The sequence below is a fragment of the Salvelinus namaycush genome, chromosome 3 (assembly GCF_016432855.1).
Source record: "Salvelinus namaycush isolate Seneca chromosome 3, SaNama_1.0, whole genome shotgun sequence".
Classification (NCBI taxonomy): Eukaryota; Metazoa; Chordata; class Actinopteri; order Salmoniformes; family Salmonidae; genus Salvelinus; species Salvelinus namaycush.
Window position 1 is genome coordinate 36,818,273 of NC_052309.1, and position 21,661 is coordinate 36,839,933.

Sequence of the window (21,661 nt, forward strand, 5' to 3'; positions counted from 1 at the left end):
ACAACTGCCAAAAGAAAAAAACAACCAACTAAACCATACCTGAATAGAGATGCTAGTATTTGTTCTCAGTTTCAGATCATCTTCCACATGAGATATAACGAGCAGCTATCAACAAAAAAAAGAAGCAGGATATCTTTTTGAGTGGTAAAGCTGGTGCTGTGGTGCCTCTCCGGTGATGTCAAGGCGAACTGGCAGGGCGCCTGCTGTCCAGCTGCGGACCAGAATTCCATTATCTTGGCCTTGATGGATTTCGCCTTTGCGTTGTCTTGCTGAAATGTTCTTACTCTTTCAAATGACTGCTTGATACACACAGGATACATTGTGGGCTAGGTTAGGAATGCTCTGTTGCATGTGTACCTAAGTTATATAGGTATGCACGTCAGCTTTGAAATATGTTTTGCACATCGTTAATGTAGACATTAGGCCGATACCGATGTTGGCATTTTTAGCTAATATCGCCGATTCCGACATGTTCACCAATATATCTGCATCCCTAAAATAAAGGTTACATGTAATCAGTTACATGTAAGGGATGACAAAAAACGGCAACTGTAATCTTTTACCAGCTAAAATATTGTAATCAGATTATAAATACTTTTGAAAAACTAGATCACTTTTAAATTCAGAAAGGATGTTTGTGGGAAAAAATCTTTGACACTTCTCAGTTCTCTCAATGACTATCAAATCAGCATTGAAAAAAAGGCACAACTTTAAGTTTGTTCCACCTGAGAGAGTCTGACCACAATCAGAGACCACTATGATGACACACCAAATGGGTTTGATGGATCGCAGGAAAAGAGCATGAATAGACTTTTGTAGGCTACAGTCCAAGCTATGTCTTCCAAAAGATTATCCAACTTGAATAAATGCTTGGAGGTAAGGATGACAGCAGTGGTGTAGTCTACGGGGATACGGATATCACTTATTATTGATATCTACTGGAAACATGGCCGAAAACAAACAGTGTAGCTATTCCCTCCGCAAGGCAATCAAACAAGCTAAGCGTCAGTATAGAGACAAAGTAGAATTGCAATTCAACAGCTCAGACACAAGAGGTATGTGTCAGGGTCAACAGTCAATCACAGATTACAAAAAGAAAACCAGCCCCGTCGCGGACCAGGATGTCTTGCTCCCAGACAGACTACATAACTTATTTGCTCGCTTTGAGGACAATACAGTGCCACTGACACGGCCCGCTACCAAAACCTGCGGACTCTCCTTCACTGCAGCCGACGTGAGTAAAACATTTAAACGTGTTAACCCTCGCAAGGCTGCAGGCCCAGATGGCATCCCCAGCCGCGTCCTCAGAGCATGCGCAGACCAGCTGGCTGGTGTGTTTACGGACATATTCAATCAATCCTTATCCCAGTCTGCTGTTCCCACATGCTTCAAGAGGGCCACCATTGTTCCTGTTCCCAAGAAAGCTAAGGTAACTGAGCTAAACGACTACCGCCCCGTAGCACTCACTTCCGTCATCATAAAGTGCTTTGAGAGACTAGTCAAGGACCATATCACCTCCACCCTACCTGACACCCTAGACCCACTCCAATTTGCTTACCGCCCCAATAGGTCCACAGACGACACAATCGCAACCACACTGCACACTGCCCTAACCCATCTGGACAAGAGGAATACCTATGAGAATGCTGTTCATCGACTACAGCTCAGCATTTAACACCATAGTACCCTCCAAACTCGTCATCAAGCTCGAGACCCTGGGTCTCGACCCCGCACGGTGCAACTGGGTACTGGACTTCCTGACGGGCCGCCCCCAGGTGGTGAGGGTACCCCGCTGATCCGCTGATCCTCAACACTGGGGCCCCACAAGGGTACGTTCTGAGCCCTCTCCTGTACGCCCTGTTCACCCACGACTGCGTGGCCATGCATGCCTCCAACTCAATCACCAAGTTTGCGGACGACACTACAGTGGTAGGCTTGATTACCAACAACGACGAGACGGCCTACAGGGAGGAGGTGAGGGCCCTCGGAGTGTGGTGTCAGGAAAATAACCTCACACTCAACGTCAACAAAACAAAGGAGATGATTGTGGACTTCAGGAAACAGAGGGAGCACCCCCCTATCCACATCGACGGGACAGTAGTGGAGAGGGTAGTAAGTTAAGTTCCTCGGCGTACACACCACGGACAAACTGAATTGGTCCACCCACACAGACAGAGTTGTGAAGGCGGCGCAGCAGCGCCTCTTCAACCTCAGGAGGCTGAAGAAATTCGGGTTGTCACCAAAAGCACTCACAAACTTGAAATGAACTAAGCTCATGAGGCATTTATACAACTTTCACACTCAAAATATTTCTCCAATGTTTGTAAACATTATAAATGTAAACAAACACTGCCTCATAACATGGTTAAAACAAGCAAGATAACGCTGGAGTGGCTTCGGGACAAGTCTCTGAATGTCCTTGAGTGGCCCAGCCAGAGCCCGGACTTGAATCCAATCGAACATCTCTGGAGAGATCTGAAAATAGCTGCAGCAACTCTCCCCATCCAACCTGACAGAGCTTGAGAGGATCTGCAGAGAAGAATGGAAGAAACTCCCAAATAAAGGTGTGCCAAGCTTGTAGCGTTATACCCAAGAAGACTCAAGGTTGTAATCGCTGCCAAAGGTCCTTCAACAAAGTACTGAGTAAAGGACTGAATACTTATGTAAATGTGATATCAGTTTTTATTTGTAATACATTTACAAAAAATAAATAAACGTTTTTTGCTATGCCATTATGGGCTATTGTGTGTAAATTGATGAGGGAAATAAACGATTTAACAAAATGTGGAAAAAGTCAAGGTCTGAATACTTTCCGAATGCACTGTACAATACATACTGTACGTTTTAAGTTGGATGCTAGATCCAATGTACAGTGTTCATTCAATTATTGACAGTGTTTTCTCTGTGTGTGGAAGGGTGACGAGGGGTGTTATAAGGTGAAAGACAGAAATATAGATTGAAAAATGGGTCAGGCACAAAAGAAGACTTGAGAGCAAATCAAGGAGAAAAGAAGAACAGAAAGTTTGAAAGTTTATTGAGCGTCAATACAGTTTTCAAGAAGTGGAAAACAGGAGTGGAAGGAAAGGCTTACATATATAAACAGGAAAATACAAAACAAGACAAAGGAAGCTGAATTTCTAAACACCTAAATCTTCAAGAGCCTGTTGTTCACTGCAATCCTAATGTATCATGGTACATGTAAAATATCTAACAAACAATAAAAAATACTCTTATTTCTTGTGTTTTCACTTTCTTAAAACATACCTAAATAGGTTCAAAGCAATACCTTATTAATGTATAATAAAGACATTTCTCTCTCCTCTTGATGTGTCTGAGTATCATATGACCATATAAACTCTGCCTCAAGTCACTCAGAATCTACTTACTGTTCTGATTTAGAAAAATATGGCAAAAGCACATTAAAAGGTAATATAAAAAAACTACTTTGCACTACTATGCAAAAATCCAGTGTTTGTCAACTCTACATGAGGATAAAACATTAGCGATCGTCGGCTAGCGTACCTGTCCTGACCATTAATCTCAGAAGCTGACCTCTGACCCCTTGGTCTTACTTGACAGAGACCACGGAGGTGTTGGTGATAGACTCCATGATGGCGGCCAGGCGGCTGCACAGGTCGTGGGGCACTTTGGAGCGCACCGTTGGTGGATCTTTTAAGACCACCCTCTCTGTTGAGCAGTCCAGAACCCTGGGCAGAAACTCACCCAGCTTTAACTGTAGGGAGTCTGAGAATGAGAGGAAGGGGGGAGAGGAAGAGAAAAACAGAGCTTCCATAAGAGGAGTAAAATACAGTTAAGATGTGTGATAAATTAGATGAGGAAAATGTGCTACAGAGAGATTTAAAAAAAAATTATAAGCCTTATAATAACGCAATTATACCTCTCAGTAAAGTGTTACTGAAATCTGCAAATGACAGCAGTGTTGATGTAGATAAACATTTAGCACAGCTTGGATAAAGCCCAGTAAGAACCTCTTCCCCTCCCTCTGTCCTCACCATCCAGGTCCACTTCCAGGTAGGAGCACCAGTGGCTGCGGATAGCCTCCATTGTGTCCAGGTCCTCCTGGCTGACCATGTCCGGCCGGCTCATCAGGTGCATGCAGGGGATAACCGCCTCGTTCATGATGATCAGGCCCTCCTCCACGCCGCTCACCTCGCCGCTCCTGAACAGGGTGGCCGCATTGTCATTCAATTCCTAAGAAGAGGGCAGAAGGGGGAGGGACAGGGGATATGCATATGCAGTGTCACTACAGAGTCTTTTTGGATAAGAGCATATGCAAAATGACCAAACTATAGCCAAATAAAAATGTCTAGAGATAAGTGGTCTATATACAGACAAAGTGTTAATATACTATATAGCAGGGCTATTTAACTCCAGCCCTGTGAAACTTTCACTCACACTGAAGTTTACCCTTCTTATTCTCCATTTTATTAACCTTTAATACATCTTGATTTTTATATTCCCAACTGACAATATCAGTCTCATGTCCCAAATCTTTTCAAACCAGGTCTTTCACAGTGATGCATCTGCATCATCAGTAGCACTCACTTTGAGACATCTCCTCCTGTAAAGTGCAATAAGTGACTGCTCCACTCCTCTCTTCTCCCCTCTTCTCAGTAGCATGGTGTTGTCTTTGTAGGCGTGGTTGAGGTAATTCAGCGCCTCGCTCACCCTGGTGGAACACAATGATATCACGCCACGTCAGCCAGTCAGCCCACTGATGACATCACATCAGACAGTCAGCCCACTCACTCACTCACTCACTCACTCACTCACTCACTCACTCACTCACTCACTCACTCACTCACTCACTCACTCACTCACTCACTCACTCACTCACTCACTCACTCACTCACTCACTCACTCAAACCACCATACAGGCTGATCACGTAGGGGCAGAGCCCCGGTCGCCATGACAACACCTACTTTCCATGCTGGTACTGTTCCAAGCCCGTCAGCAGGTAGACAAACACTGTCCGGAACAGGCTGTAGTCATCATGCCATTGCTGAGGAGAAGAGCACACAGACACAATCAATGCAAGTTTGGTCTGATTTCCAATGGAGAAAAAAGCCTACCTAGAGTCTTGGTATAAATCCATCCATCAAGGCCTGTGTAATGTAGGTTTATGCTCAAATAAGCATTTTATAGTGTTTAGCTCAAATTATCCACATGTGTAATGACACAAAGCAACCAGTAATCACTGATCATCTTAGATTATGTATGATTGTTGGAACAAACTGCTTAACAGTGGGGACAACATTTTGGAACATCACAGGTAATGATCATTCATACTATATTCAACCATTTTTATGCCAGTAAAAATGTGTATGCTGGCGACATGATGATCGGTGCCTGGCTGCCAATTTTCAACTAAAAATGAACTCCAATAACCAGAAAAATATTAAATCTACTTTTTGCACAGAGTGAGAAGTTCCCGCGCCATTATAGCGAGAAGTTCCCGCGCCATTATAGCTGCCGGACATCTTGCATTTTCCAAAATCTTTGCTTGAAGTAGTCATTTCTAAGCTCCGCAGCCACATGTAGAAGAATGACAGCGTGTCACACAGTGTGACTCAAACAACACAAACAAAGATCTATACACATGCCAGAGGCATTTCTTACTCGGTACAAAAAGTGGATTTAATATTTTTCGGAATATTCTCTAGTTATCCGAGTTCCACCTGCAACTGAAAGACAAATGCCTTCCAAATCAAGAATAAAGAAAGTATCAGCAGTAAAGGTTGGTTGAAAGTAAGTTTACTATGCTTTCAATAGACCATCTGATCAACCTCCAGTACAAGCTAGCTTAGCTATGCTGCTGGAGGTTGGATCTAGATTGGCTAAGGGAAACCTAGCTATTGACACATACCATATATTCCTCCATATCCATATCCTCTGGCTTGATGAGGCGTAGTTTGGCGCGGGCCTCTCTCATGATACTGATGGACCTACACAGGAAGTGATGATTTGCCCCACAGAAATATACTTATGAATAATACTGTCAACTTGATGATAATGTTCATGAAATGCTTTTTAATTGTTCAACAAATAATTGTAAAAATAGCAGCAACAAGCTGAATTGCATGTACAACTTACAATGAAATGACAAAACATGAACACATTTTAGTTTTTAAATATACATTTCATTGCATGTCAGAGAGGGGTGCTGACTGACCTGTCGTCGAAGCTGAGGTTGCGGTCGGTGAAGCCATCCAGCAGGGTCCTCTCGATGACGCGATTGGGCGCCTGGTTCTGGAAGAAGTAGACCAGGGCATGGTGCAGGCGTGGGTCCTGCTGGGCAGTGGTCTCCTCCTGGGACAACTCAAACAGACGGGAGTACTCCTCCTGGAACGCCTGAGGAGAGGGGTGTGAGAGATGTTAGAGCCCACTGGGCATAGACGTCATCTCAACGTATAGTTTTGATTTAAATTTGGTTGAGTTGTCAACTCATCCAGTGTTATATAATGGCCTTTTTCCCTCCATTCAGATTACTACCTCTCACTTTTGGTTATTTGAAAATGAAATTATCTCCAAAATATCGCTATTTTTATATAACAAGCAATAGAAAGTTGGTTGCATTTTCAGTTTAATCCACCAGAAAAAGACAGAACAAATATTACAACAAATATTATGGTTAAACTGAAATATACTAATTGATAAAAAAACATTTTTGAAAAACATTTATAAAAATTGTATAATCTTCGTAAACTATATCATAAATAGGACTGGTGGAGTTATGTCACACATGCAGTTAACAAAAAAATGTCTTCTCTATCCAAAATTACAAACAACTAATTGCAGCATTACCACAAAAATGAGGAAGGCAAGTGGAAAGGGGAGAAGGTAAGGAACTTGTCTGTCGGCCCTGCATTAAAGGCCAGAATTGGCTAAAGAAAATTGTGAGAAATAAAAAAGAATACCAGTTTCATTTAAGGACCAAACAATTGACAGCTGCGCCATACAGGTTGCAAAAGATTTGATGTACCGATTCCATGGCACATGGTTTATGAACTGTAAAATATACTGTCCGTGAAATTATGTCTGCCAAGACTCTATCTCTCCCCTTTATGTACATACATATGTCTCTACAAGAGGAGACTGACAGAATATTTACAAGTATAGCATGGTAGAAGGACATAGACACAAACTACTTTACCTTGATGAGGCCAGCCTCAGGGCCTTCATTGTCAAATGCCTGTCTGGCTTTGGCTATGGCCATAATGATTCCCTGCATAGCTGGAGTGAGCATCCTCTGAAACACAGAACCACAGAGAAGTACAAAGAATGGGCATTAGAGCGAGGCCATGCACAAATAAACTACTATAGCAATGATGCACCTTTCAGGGAGTCATGTATGCTGTATCCATTAATTGGATTGATGCAAACAATCATATTATAATTTGAAGCAACAATCAAAAGAGTGGCATGGCCCAAAATGTATCCAAATGATTTTCTAACCAATAATCAATAGAAGTCATCGACCACGGAACAGCATGCTTTCAATGTATTGGAGTTGGATTTATATATGTACAGTGCCTTCGGAAGGTATTCAGACCCCTTGACTTTTTCAACATTGTTACATTACACCCTTGTTCTAAAATGGATTAAATAAAAAATATTCCTCAGCAATCTACACACAATACCCCATAATGACAAAGCGAAAACAGGTTTTTATATATTTTTAAACTGTCTTAAATATTAAAAAAACAGAAATACATTATTTACATAAGTATTCAGACCCTTTGCTATGAGACTAAATTTAGCTCGGGTACATCCTGTTTCCATTGATCATCCTTGAGATGTTTCTACAACTTGATTAGAGTCCACCTGTGCTAAATTCAATTAATTGGACATGATTTGGAAAGGCACACCTGTCTATATAGGGTCCCACAGTTGACAGTACATGTCAGAGCAAAAACCAAACCATGAGGTCCAAGAAATTGTCCGTAGAGCTCTGAGACAGGATTGTGTGGAGGCACAGATCTGGTGAAGGGCAACAAAACATTTCTGCAGCATTGAAGGTCCCCAAGAACAAAGTGGCCTCCATCATTCTTAAATGGAAGAAGTTTGGAACCACCAAGACTCTTCCTAGAGCTGGCCGCCAGGCCAAACTGAGCAATCAGGGGAGAAGGGCCTTTATGGTTGTCCAGAAGGACAACCATCTCTGCAGCACTCCACCAATCAGGCCGTTATGGTAGAGCGGCCAGACGGAAGCCACTCCTCAGTAAAAGGTACATGGCAGCCCGCTTGGAGTTTGCCAAAAGGCACCTAAAGACTCAGACCATGAGAAACAAGATTCTCTGGTCTGATGAAGCCAAGATTGAACTCTTTGGCCTGAATGCCAAGTGTCACATCTGGAGGAAACCTGGCATCATCCCTACGGTGAAGCATGGTGGTGGCAGTATCATGCTGTTGGGAGGTTTTTCAGCTGCAGGGACTGGAGACTAGTCAGGATCGAGGCAAAGATGAACAGAGCAAAGTACAGAGAGGAATCTTGACGATAACCTGCTCCAGAGTGCTCACAACCTCAGACTGGGGAGAAGGTTCACCTTCCAACGGGACAACGACCCTAAGCACAAGTGACAAGACAATGCAGGAGTGGCTTCGGGACAAGTCTCTGAATGTCCTTGAGTGGCCCAGCCAGAGCCCGGACTTGAACCCGATCTAACATCTATGGAGAGACCTGAAAACAGCTGTGCAGCGACGCTCCCCATCAAATCTGACAGAGCTTGAGAGGATCTGCAGAGGAGAATGGGAGAAACTCCCCAAATACAGGTGTGCCAAGCTTGTAGCGTCATACCCAAGAAGACTTGATGCTGTAATCATTGCCAAAGGTGTTTCAACAAAGTACTATGTAAAAGGTCTGAATACTTATGTAAATTTAATATTTCAAAAAAAATGTTTAACTGTTTTTGCTTTTCATTATGAGGTATAGTGTGTAGATTGACTAGGGGAATGTGGAAAAGTCAAGGGGTCTGAATACTATCTTAAGGCAGTGTATTTATTTAAATTACGTATGGAGCGACTCTCTACCTCTTCATTGTAGCCGTCATTGTCAGCCTGCACCAGGATCCTGCCCACGTTGGGGATCTCCACCTCCGACACCACGATCTCTGGTTGCTGCTGCCGGCGTCTGGTCGCCGGCGGGGCGTCCTGACCATCCTCGCCGTCTGCCTGGGTGTCGGGTGCTGCCGCAGCTTCCGCCCCTGCCTCTCTGACCCCAGTCTCGCTGTCGGTCTCAGAGGTGAACTCTGTGGAGGGGTCAGGGGTCACAGCTGCAGTCTGGGCCTGGCCATTCATCTCTGCTGCAGGGCTGGGAGACTGTGGTGGGGGGAGCTGCTGGGCATATGAAGTTGACATTAAGTTAGATAGATCAAGTTAGCTGGTTAATGCCAAGTCTAAGGCATATAGAGACCTAACATGCATACTTGTCTGGTACTTGTCTGATAATAAAAAAAGGTGTCACCTCTCCCAAACAAAAATTATTATGCTTACACAATAAAAAGCTTAATTGCAGCATATATAATTTAAATTAAATAAAATGATTTTTCTGACTGTATCCCCTTTTGATTGACAAACTGAGTCGTAAAATGTACATTTACTGTGCATTAACATAGTTGGATTATTAAAATAATGGAATGACCATAAACAAAACCAAAAGCACTTCACTACATTGGGATCCATTCAGGACTATATACATTGACCACTAGAGGTCGCATCTACACCATTTATGAATAAGTTTGCCGTTTGCGCAGGCAGGTAGTCTGTCCGGCAAGCAATGGAATGTGACACACGCCAAGCGGATTAAAGTTATATTTAACATAAGGCGGGTAAAATCTAGACATAACATTCAGATACTGATACTACTTGGACAACTTTCTACCAAAAATTAGACAACACAGAGCAACCGCAATATCACGATGGATCCTTGTCAACAGGGAATACACCCATTCTGTTTCATACACATTTCACAAAATTCTGCTGTTACGCAATGTTGACAACAGCCACATCATCAGCATTCACACCAGCATTCTCATAACATTTCACAGGCCTGAAAAAGAGCATCGGTCCAAGCAATCAACCAACCTACGGCTTGGCGGCAGGTAGCCTAGTGGTTAGAGAGTTGGGCCAGTAACCGAAAGGTTGCTGGATCGAATCCCCGAGCTGACAAGGTAAAAATCTGTCGTTCTGCCCCTGAGCAAACCCACTGTTCCCCGGGCGCCAAAGACGTGGATGTCGATTATGGCAGCCCCCCGCACCTAGGGATCCCCCTTTCCCTTGTAATACGCCAGAACTCTCTCCAACCAACCGTATAGTAAGAGAAATAAAAAGCTCCTGTTCTACTTAGACTGGCCACAGCTCCTGTGTCCTCTTGACAGTGTCCGCAAGAACCCCCAGTGGTAAACCAACTGACTGTGTGGAATGCTGCTGGGATGACCGGGGGAGGGGTGCGCAGTGACTGACTGCTAAGGCCATATCGCCTCCAGGGAGGATGTGGGGAAAGGCACTTTGGCCAAACAGTTGGAAGATAATGGGGTATACTAACTACAGAAGCTGTTTAGTCACAACACATCTAGCATGAAAATGGCATACTGAAACAAAAATTAAGCTCACAAGTACAATCTCACAAAAGACGAGAGTGCCGGAGGTTAGCCTAGTGGTAAACACAGCTGCCTTTGGACTACACATAGCCACTGTCTAAAAGATAAACAATAACTCTGAGAATAACACACTCCTCCTTCTTTCTTATATGTTGTTTATATAAAACTGAACCCATGGGTCACCCTAATGTCATGACTCGCTCCAAAAACATGCAGAAGCTATCACTATGCAACAGGGTAGTAAGAGATATAGGCCTAGGTCTATATGTGTACGTGGCCTAGATAAGAGTATGTGACCGATATTCAATTGGTGCTCAGATGACAACCCCAGACCCCTCTTTTCACCCTGCCCACTTGACTGTGTTCCTGCCCCTCCTTGTCCTCGCTGGTATGTTGGCAGGGCTCTGGCGTGACAGTGACAGCCTGGTGGTCGCTCTCCTCTGGGCTGCTGCCAGCGTTCTCCAGGGACACAGGTACTGGGGACTGGGGCTGGCTTGTTGGGACAGGCTCTGAAACAGTACAAGGACCATGAATGGAACAGGCAACAATAGTCAGAACAGATCTGAAATATTTGCTAGTGCTTAATTGAACAATTGAATTGAATACATTTGATACATTTTATGAAGAGGGAAATTGATTAGTCCCCATCGGTAGACAGACAGGGACAATAGGGCTTGGCCAAATGTGGTGACCATATCATTCAGTATCTGACTAAAAGACAAGGACAAAAACCAACAAACACCGCCACCCTCAAAGAGCATTATCATGTAACCCTGCCATATAAATTGATGTCCAGACTGACTTTCAGATTCCACTGCCGGTTTAACAGCCGACTCTGCCTCTGGTTCCTGTCCCTGCTCCCCAGTGGGTTCCTGGGCAGGTCCAGGTTGGGGGACTGGTTCTGCTGCCTCGTCTTTTTTTTTACTGGGAACACGAGTGGAGGTGGAGGCTGCTGTGGGAGCGGCCGGATCCTGCTGTGGCGGCTGGTAAAACTGCTCTTCCCACTCCCTGAGCTCTTGCTGGAACCAGCGGTTGTCCTCGCGCACGTAGCGCCCGAGGTTGGGTGGCAGAGAGTCCATGCCCTGCATGACCTGGCCCGTCTCGTCATCTGTGTCTTCTGTGGACAGAAATATCATAAATATAAACAACATCACAATGAGCTAACTGTTCACATTCAATAGAAACATAAACTAAGCAGCATATCCTGAAAAGACAAGCAAAACACACTAAAAAACATTATGGAAAAAAACACCTGTTCAGGCTATGAATTGGATATTCATGAATGTATTTATTTATACATCCTGAGCAACAGTTACAGTGTGCACAGATATAGCAGGTATACAGTATAGGTGTGGCCAGATATACAGGGCATTCAGACAGTATTCAGACCCCTGGACTTTTTCCACATTTTGTTACATTACAGCCTTATTCTAAAATTGATAATAAAAAATGTAAAAAATCCTCATAAATCTAAACACAACACCCCATAATGACAAAGCAAATTTCTTTTAGATTTAATTGTAAATATATATCTATATATATAAATAATATATCACATTTACATAAGTATTCAGACCCTTCGCTCAATACTTTGTTGAAGCACTTTTGGCAGTGGTTACAGCCTCGAGTCTTCTTGGGTATGAAGTTACAAGGTTGGCACACCTGTATTTGGGGAGTTACACATTCTTCGCTGCAGATCCTCTCAAGCTCTGTCGGGTTGGATGGGGAGCGTTGCTGCACAGCTATTTTCAGGTCTCTCCAGAGATGTTCGATCGGGTTCAAGTCCGGGCTCTAGCTGGGCCACTCAAGGACATTCAGAGACTTGTCCCGAAGCCACTCCTGCCATTGTCTTGGCTGTGTGCTTAGGGTCGTTGTCCTGTTGGAAGGTGAACCTTCACCCCAGTCGGAGGTCCTGAACAGGTTTTTATCAAGATTTCTCTCTGTACTTTGCTCTGTTCATCTTTGCCTCGACCCTGACTCCCAGTCCCTGCCGCTGAAAAACATCCATACAGCATGATACTGCCACCACCATGCTTCACCGTAGGGATGGTGCCAGGTTTCCTCCAGACTTGATGCTGGGCATTCAGGCCAAAGAGTTCAATCTTAGTTTCATCAGATCAGAGAATCTTGTTTCTCATGGTCTGAGATTCTTTAGGTTCCTTTTACTGAGGAGGGGTTTCCTTCTGGCCACTAGCACTCTATATCTGTTTTTTATTTTTTAATACATTTGCAAACATTTCTAAACCTGTTTTTGCTTCAACATTATAGGGTATTGTGTGTAGATTGCTGAAGATTTTTTTTATTTAATACATTTTAGAATAAGGCTGTAACAAAATGTGGGAAAAGTCAAGGGGTCTGAATACTTTCCGAAGGCGCCATATATAAACAGCACTGTGACATGTCGACTTGCACATGTTGACACACAAACATTTCCGACATTGCAGTCCAAAGTCATTTAGCTGAGCATGACTGGCCTCATGTTTTTGGTCCCTGGCATACATCGCTAGTTCAGTTTGTGGTCATACACACATCCTTCAAAAATGAAGGTGCTGGCCTAAGGAAGGATACCTGAAGAGAACAGAAAGGCCTGCACACTGAATTTGCTCCCAATTACCACCTTTATTGACAACGTTTCGATCCAACACGGATCTTCTTCAGGTCAAACGGACTGAGTGCTCACTTCACAATATACTGTACATAAAAATGTTCACCTTGCAAACATAACTCGTTTCTCAGGAGAATGGGGAGGAGGGATACAGGTACCTGCAATTAGGTGAGGCAGCCTGTCGTCGATATACATGAGGCAGTAGGCGCTGGCGTTGGTCATGCCTCCGTACGAGTCCCTGACCAGCTCCTCCCAGGAGGACTCGCTGACGATGACGTCGTTGTACTTCATCCAGCACTGGTTGCTGTGGTCGTAGATATAGGCCCAGTAGTGGCCAGCCAAGGCTTGGCCCTCGTGGACGAGGACAGCGTGAAGCCTGTACGGAACCTTCACACACATCAAAACAAGAGAAACTTTCTGTATTGGCATGTGCACACATCAAACAAGAGATTAGGACTAGAAAAGTAAAGTTTTAGCACAAACCGTGAATCATTATAGTCTCTTGTGACAGAGCGGTAACATAATGCCAAATCGAGTACCTGACAAGATTTGGTTCTGGGTTCCGAGATGAACCATTATGCAATGCTTGTGACACATGTTCAATCTAACAAAGTTCTATTAGTGTATCACATGCTTTAACCTGACATGGACTGTCAGATAGATGGGAACTTACCTGACACAGACGGTTATCCGAGTACATGCCCTCCAGCGCTTGGCTGACCCTGTCGATGCTGGCCTTTAGCTCTGAGCACCGAGACACAGACACACAGATCAATGCAGTGCACCTGGGGCCGGGCCAGACACACACACACACTCTAGAGTAGACACTCTGGGATAAGTGACTGACAGCTAGGGTAGGCTGTCTGCTCATGATATACATCCAAATGAAGAATTATCACAAGATATGTACAGCAAATGAGTATTACCACATATAGCATCAAATCATGTTTAAACAGGTAAACATGCCCTCATGGAAGAGAATCTCGCAATCACTACAGAGCTATCACAGAAATGAAGTGCTATTTGCATGTGAAAATGTCACAGGATGTAGAAGATCCATTGTTCACACTTTGCCCGTGCTATGCATATCTTACCGAGAGTGGCTGTAATAGACAACAAAACATTTCAACTTGAACCCAATTGCAGAGAGGTTATCATTAGTGAATCCAGGTGTAAGTGACCGTACCGTTCATGTTGTTCTCCATCTCTGTCCTCCAGCGCTGCAGGCAGGTCTTGACGAAGCGCAGCTCCTCCTCCGTCACACTGTGGGGGGCGGGGTGAGGTGGGGCGTCCATGGGGGGTCTGCACTGGGTGAAGGGCTTGTAGATGGGCATCCTCTGGCTAAATGAGGGCTTCTGCTGACAGGTGGAGCTGTCGGACGGGCCTGCGTCTCCTGGCTCATGACACTGACTGAGGAGACCCACAGAGGAAAGGCAAGATGTCAACAAATGGGGTTGGCATACAGTGAAAACAGAGTGGGTGATGTACATAGGCTAACAGGTAAAACATTACAGGGGTGATTTGGTAAATCTCATATCTGAAATCATTTTAATATTTCCCATCATTTTTTACTAGGAGTTTCAAATGTATTCATTGATTTTCAATTATCCCCTGAATTGACTGACTTCACATTGACATTCTAGGTAGGAACACATCAAAGTGTTTACTCTGTGACTACAGCTGGCACTACAGTTACATTGACTAATAAGGAGTACCGGTAAGTCGTGACAGGACTAGATATCGTGTAAGCACTAGAAACTTTCACATGCACACATAGCCTTGACAATTGAGACAGTTGTCCCAGAGGTCCTTGCCTGGTATCGTCAGGGTTGGCATCTGTGTGCTGGGGGTTGCTGCTGGGGGGAGTGGGGGAAGAGGCAGCCAGCCTCGTGTCTTCAGCAGGGGACACACTGGTGGGCTTAGTGCAGGCGAACTCCAACATGTACTGTAACATGTCTGCCAGGGGATAGTTTGTCGGCCCGGAGCCATAGTTTCTGTAGCTGGAAACAGAAGGAGACAAAAAGTTGAACTCATGGTAAATTGGTGACAAACAGATTTCATCAAAAAAACATGTCAGTCATGATTCACGAGCAGGACATTTCCTACGTGAATCAAAATACTCATATTAGAGAAACACTGTGTGTACGTCAGTTTTTCTACTAACTCATGGTTTATTCACTCTCAGTGGACACATTTGGAGGTATCCATCCTGGTGCAGTCATCAGTGAATTCAATAAAAAATGATTAGCTAAAAGAGCACAGTTGTCCTCCAAAATGTGTATTGGCGTGTACCTGATGTGTCACACTGCTTTACAAACAGTAAACTCAATAGTAAACTCACCATTCCAGTTTCTGCTGCAGGACCGTGAGATGCTCCTTCAGGCGCTTCACCTCTCCTCTCCTGTTGTGGGTATTCTCATTGTTCTTGTGAAGGTATCTGTTTGCATACAGTAAACTTAGTTTACCACAACAAGAGTTTATTTGACTCTGATTCCCCAATTACAGTATCACCATTACAATGCAATACAATTCTCAGTCTACTGTAAATGCATGCTGATACTCAATATATATTGAAGAGTTTCTATCCAAAACGCTATATTTCCATTTTCAGAAACGATGGTAAATGAGCTTTTATTTAAATGATATATGAAAGAGATTGGTGTGTTTTTTCACTATCTAATCATGGCATGAGGTTGTTCAATGACAGTTATGAATTTGTTTAAAATCTAATCACTTGATGGTTTAATTTCAGAGAAACATGTTTTTGCAAAACGCTATATATTCCGCCTCACTCTCAGAAAAATAAAGTAGTACTGCTAGGTTTTACACAGTCAAATGTAACAAATAACTACTTAAAAAAAATATAAAGAACTTGATAAATGACATCAATAATTAAACAAATAAAATAATAATCAATATAATAATATGAGATCTGTTTGTAAAACACTGACATTTTAGTCATTTAGCAGATGCTCTTATTCAGAGTGACTTACAGTTAGTGCATTCATCTTAAAGATAGCGAGGTGAAACAACCTCCATACAGTATATCACATACCGTGGCATTTTGGAAATAAACTCTTCATATGAATATATATGTTTAGATACATATTATAACACATATACACTACCGATCAAAAGTTTTAGAACACCCACTCATTCAAGGGTTTTTCTTTATATTTACTATTTTCTACATTGTTGAATAATAGTGAAGACATCAAAACTTTTAAATATCACATATGGAATAATGTAGTGTTAAACAAATCAAAATAGAGTTTCAATATAAAGCCATCCTTTGCCTTGATGACGGATTTGCACACTATTGGCATTCTCTCAACCAGCTTCATGAGGTAGTCTCCTGGAATGCATTTCAATTAACAGGTGTGCCTTGTTAAAAGTTAATTTGTGTAATTTCTTTCCTTCTTAATGCGTTTGAGCCAATCTACAATAGTTTGAGCCTGTGTTGTGACAAGGTAGGGGTGATATACAGAAGATAGCCCTATTTGGAAAAAGACCAAGTCCATATTATGTCAAGAACACCTCAAATAAGCAAAGAGAAACGACAATCCATCATTACTTTAAGACATGAAGGTCAGTCAATACGGAAAATTTCAAAAACATTGAACGTTTCTTCAAGTGCAGTCGCAAAAACCATCAAGCGCTATGATGAATCTGGCTCTCATGAGGACCACCACAGGAATGGAAGACCCAGAGTTACCTCTGCTGCAGAGGATAAGATCATTAGAGTTACCAGCCTCAGAAATTGCAGCCCAAATAAATGCTTCACAGAGTTCAAGTAACAGACACATCTCAAAATCAACTGTTCAGAGGACACTGCGTGAATCAGGCTTCCATGGTCGAATTACTGCAAAGAAACCACTACAAAAGGACACCAATAATAAGAAGAGACTTGCTTGGGCCAAGAAATATGAGCAATGGACATTAGACCGGTGGGAATCTGTCGTTTGGTCTGATGAGTCCAAATTTGAGATTTTTGGTTCAAACCGCAGTGTCTTTGTGAGATGTTCTAAAACTTTTGACGGGTAGTGTACACAGTTTTAGCTTTTTCACAAATGAATATCAAGCAGCTCACCTGTCCATATAAATGATTTGTGGGAACTCCAGTTTCTTGTGAATCTTCTCTGGGCGTCCTAACGACTGGTTGAACTCAAACCTGGACAGTTCAAAGGTCAACACTGGTGGTAACTTTGAGAACCATCTCTGGAATAGAGAGAATTCCCATCCACATGAATATTCCCATATACTGTACATTTCTATGTATATCTACACTACCATTCAAAAGTTTGGGGTCACTTAGAAATGTCTCTGTTTTTGAAAGAATTATTTTTTAAATTGTCCATTAAAATAACATCAAATTGATCAGAAATACAGCGTAGACATTGTTAATGTTGTAAATTACTATTGTAGCTGGAAACGGCAGATTTTTTATGGAATATGTACATAGGCGTACTGAGTAGAGGTCGACCGATTATGATTTTTCAACGTCGATACCGATTATTGGAGGACCAAAAAAAGCCGATACCGATTAATCGGCCGATTTTTAAAATGTATTTGTAATAATGACAAATACAACAATACTGAATGAACACTTATTTTAACTTAATATAATACATCAATGAAATCAATTTAGCCTCAAATAAATAATGAAACATGTTCAATTTGGTTTAAATAATGCAAAAACAAAGTGTTGGAGAAGAAAGTAACAGTGCAATATGTGCCATGTAAAAAAGCTTCCTTGCTCAGAACATGAGAACATATGAAAGCTGGTGGTTCCTTTAAACATGAGTCTTCAATATTCCTAGGTAAGAAGTTTTAGGTTGTAGTTATTATAGGAATTATAGGACTATTTCTCTCTATATGATCTGTATTTCATATACCTTTGACTATTGGATGTTCTTATAGGCACTTTAGTATTGCCAGTGTAACAGTATAGCTTCCTGGGCTCGAACCAGGAACACATCGACAACAGCCACCCTCGAAGCAGCGTTACCCATTATCAGCAACCATCACTCCTGTGTTCCAATGGCACGTTGTGTTAGCTAATCCAAGTTTATTATTTTAAAAGGTTAATTGATCATTAGAAAACCCTTTTGCAATTATGTTAGCACAGCTGAAAATTGTTGTGCTGATTAAGGAAGCAATAAAACTTTCCTTCTTTAGACTAGTTAAGTATCTGGAGCATCAGCATTTGTGGGTTTGATTACAGGCTCAAAATGGACAGAAACAAAGACCTTTCTTCTGAAACTCGTCAGTCTATTCTTGTTCAGAGAAATTATAGCTATTCCATGCGACTCCGAGATGCTGGCCTTCTAGGCAGAGTTCCTCTGTCCAGTGTCTGTGTTCTTTTGCCCATCTTAATATTTTATTTTATTTTTATTGGCCAGTCTGAGATATGGCTTTTTCTTTGCAACTCTACCTAGAAGGCCAGCATCCCGGAGTCGCTTCTTCACTGTTGACGTTGAGACTGGTGTTTTGCGGGTACTATTTAATGAAGCTGCCAGTTGAGGACTTGTGAGGTGTTTGTTTCTCAAACTAGGCACTCTAATGTACTTGTCCTCTTGCTCATTTGTGCACTGGGGCCTCCCACTCCTCTTTCTATTCTGTTAGAGCCAGTTTGCGCTGTTCTGTGAAGGGAGTAGTACACAGCGTTGTACGAGATCTTCAGTTTCTTGGCAATTTCTCGCACGGAATAGCCTTCATTTCTCAGAACAAGAATAGACTGGCCATTTTGAGCCTGTAATCGAAACCACAAATGCTGATGCTCCAGATACTCAACTAGTCTAAAGAAGGCCAGTTGTATTGCTTCTTTAATCAGGACAACCGTTTTCAGCTGTGCTAACATAATTGCAAAAGGATTTTCTAATGATCAATTAGCCTTTTAAAATGATAAACTTGGATTAGCTAACACAACGTGCCATTGGAACACAGGAGTGATGGTTGCTGATAATGGGCCTCTGTAAGCCTATGTAGATATTCCATTTTAAAAAATCTGCCGTTTCCAGCTACAATAGTCATTTACAACCTTAACAATGTCTACACTGTATTTCTTATCAATTTTATGTTATTTTAAATGGGCTTTGTTTTGTTGCTTTTCTTTCAAAAACAAGGACATTTCTAAGTGACCCCAAACTTTTGAACAGTAGTGTATATTACATTAACATTTAGATTTGGCTTAAAACTCACAACAACATTCAAAGTAAACATAAAGCTAGGAATTTGGTATGCTCACCTTGCTGCCAGATGAAATGGTTTGATCCGGATGGAGGGCTTCAATCTCCCCCTCTACCATGGCACCTTCCAAACATTCCTCCAAGTTGTTGAAACCGTTCACTTGTAAGGGGTACTGGCCAAACTGCTCGATGTTGGATAAGGTCTTACCTAAACATGGTCAAACATCAATATGAATTGACAGAAAAAATACTGATGGCATAAGAAGGGTGAGGAGTTTTCTTCACGATGGGACCACAGGAAAATCTCTGGGGCCTAGTTAAAGGCTATATCAGGTTATGACAAAAGTCATAGCCCTTGATATGGAAAAGAGTCATAGCCTAATAACTTGAGTTTTTCCTGATCAGCTCATGTGATCAGGAAATACTTGAGGCTCCATAGTATGTATAACCAAAATTAAATGTCCATTCTATCCTTACCCTTATGTGTTCTCTCTGCCACAAATGTCCCATAGAAAAGCTGAACCATTGGATTTTCTTTTTTATCTTCCAGGCTGCTGAAGATAAGATGTCACGTTCAAGCAACTCAATATCTGATGTACTGTACTTCAATACAGAGATAATACCGATACAGGATTTTATGGAATGTCAATGTCACATACACTAGTTGAACCAACTACAACAACAACAATACTGTAGCTATGGCATCTTAGTTAGCTATGACAATATGTACTTTAAGTGCTCTCGTACAGCGCTGCCTGTTAGGGATCAAATCCTTGACTTACTTTCCATTGGCAGCCAGCTGAAAGGCATCTTCAAGCCAGTCAAGGAGTTTGTGGGTGAACTCACTCACATCCTAGAATGAACACGTATATACAGTAGTTGTTGTAAAGTCGTGGCAATGACCCAAGTGTGTGTGTGTGTACGCATTGACACAAGTTTGTGTGTGCGCGTGCATGTACCTGTTGGGCCTCAGTGTGTACCTGTTGGGCCTCACTGGATCTGAAAGCCTCTCTCAAAAGCTCGACGGCAGCAGACGGGTCCACAAACCTGCGAGTGGAGCCCACCATGAGAGCAAAGAGACAGCGCAGCTCCTGCATGAAGGCTATGTTCCTCTTGTCCTGAGAACACAGGCATATGTTAGGCTTCTCTCACTTCACAGAGCTGCAATGGAAAACCTGCATAACACTTTACAGTTTTCAACAATATCTCTACATGCAAAGGGGTTGTTCAGCCCAACTTTCATGAGCAAATATAAACTCTTAAAAATGTATATACATTTGTATAACATTTGTTTATACCATGTACACTGTTTATAAATGGTATATCAATGCTTATTCAAGGAAGTTAGTACCAGCCAGCCCTCCACTGACTCTTCAGTCTCTGGGATCCAAAGGTTCCCTACTCTATTCCTCGGGGCTCCTGGCCCTCCATTGGACACTCACCGAGTGGCTCTTACACTTCTCCAGGATTCGCTCAGACAGGCAGTAGTTGAGTACCAATCTGCGGAACACGGGCAGGTGGAACAGGGACTGAAATAACAAAATGAGATTGGTCACCTTTCCTTAACACCGTCTTTTCATTTGTAAAATGTAACTGTCGAGGATACTTAAGGAGGTTTTAACACACAAGAGTCACAGTTAAGCAAACAAAAGAAAATGCCACTGAGAATAATATAACTGTTTTGTGTGATATGGGGAGATGGTGATTTTCCTCTCATAACAAGACAAATCAATGTGATTGTTTTCTATTTATATAAATTAGTGACATGATGCTTCCTTGATGCTGGGGAGCTGTAGTATGTTTTATTGCTAAGTCTTAACTCTGTGTAACATATACAACACAAAATAATGGAGCATTACGTGCAGTTTCGAAGCGACAACAATATACCAGAGTTTTTGATCGCATTATGCCTATGTGTCTTCTCAACTTTCTCGTTTCCCAGAAACCCAATTACAGCTTATCACAATCTTACTGGAAAGCGTACCACACCAGATACCACAGAAATATGAGTACACAGCCACATGGAGGTCATTTAGTGAGTCTCAATCAAACTTTCTATGACCAAATTGTGATGAAAATAGTCAAAAAAAAGCGCAAACAAGCACAATCAACAGAAAATGTCATCCGGGTTTGCTAAAGAAAAGGTTGGATTTAGAATGCAACTATTTCAAACAACTTCCCAGCCACTCAAAATGTGTGCATTCCTTCCTATCCCTTGATGATATTCCTATCCCCTGATGATATTTCC

At 42.4% G+C, this 21,661-nt stretch overlaps 1 protein-coding gene across 1 annotated transcript; it reads right to left on the reverse strand.

The window, feature by feature from the left end:
- Window positions 1-3,016: 3,016 nt before the first annotated feature.
- On the reverse strand, window positions 3,017-19,954 carry LOC120043864 (ubiquitin carboxyl-terminal hydrolase 28-like). The gene is made up of 18 exons (XM_038988469.1): window positions 19,891-19,954; window positions 19,473-19,621; window positions 17,316-17,443; window positions 15,567-15,662; window positions 15,004-15,225; window positions 14,412-14,596; window positions 13,899-13,969; window positions 13,384-13,612; window positions 11,369-11,737; window positions 10,975-11,129; window positions 9,053-9,397; window positions 7,176-7,271; window positions 6,195-6,373; window positions 5,889-5,967; window positions 4,945-5,024; window positions 4,567-4,690; window positions 4,014-4,212; window positions 3,017-3,744 (listed from the first exon to the last, which is right to left on the reverse strand). The coding sequence occupies exons 1-18, from the start codon at window positions 19,937-19,939 to the stop codon at window positions 3,569-3,571; spliced, it is 2,931 nt and encodes a 976-aa protein (XP_038844397.1). The 5' UTR covers window positions 19,940-19,954; the 3' UTR covers window positions 3,017-3,568.
- Window positions 19,955-21,661: the final 1,707 nt, after the last annotated feature.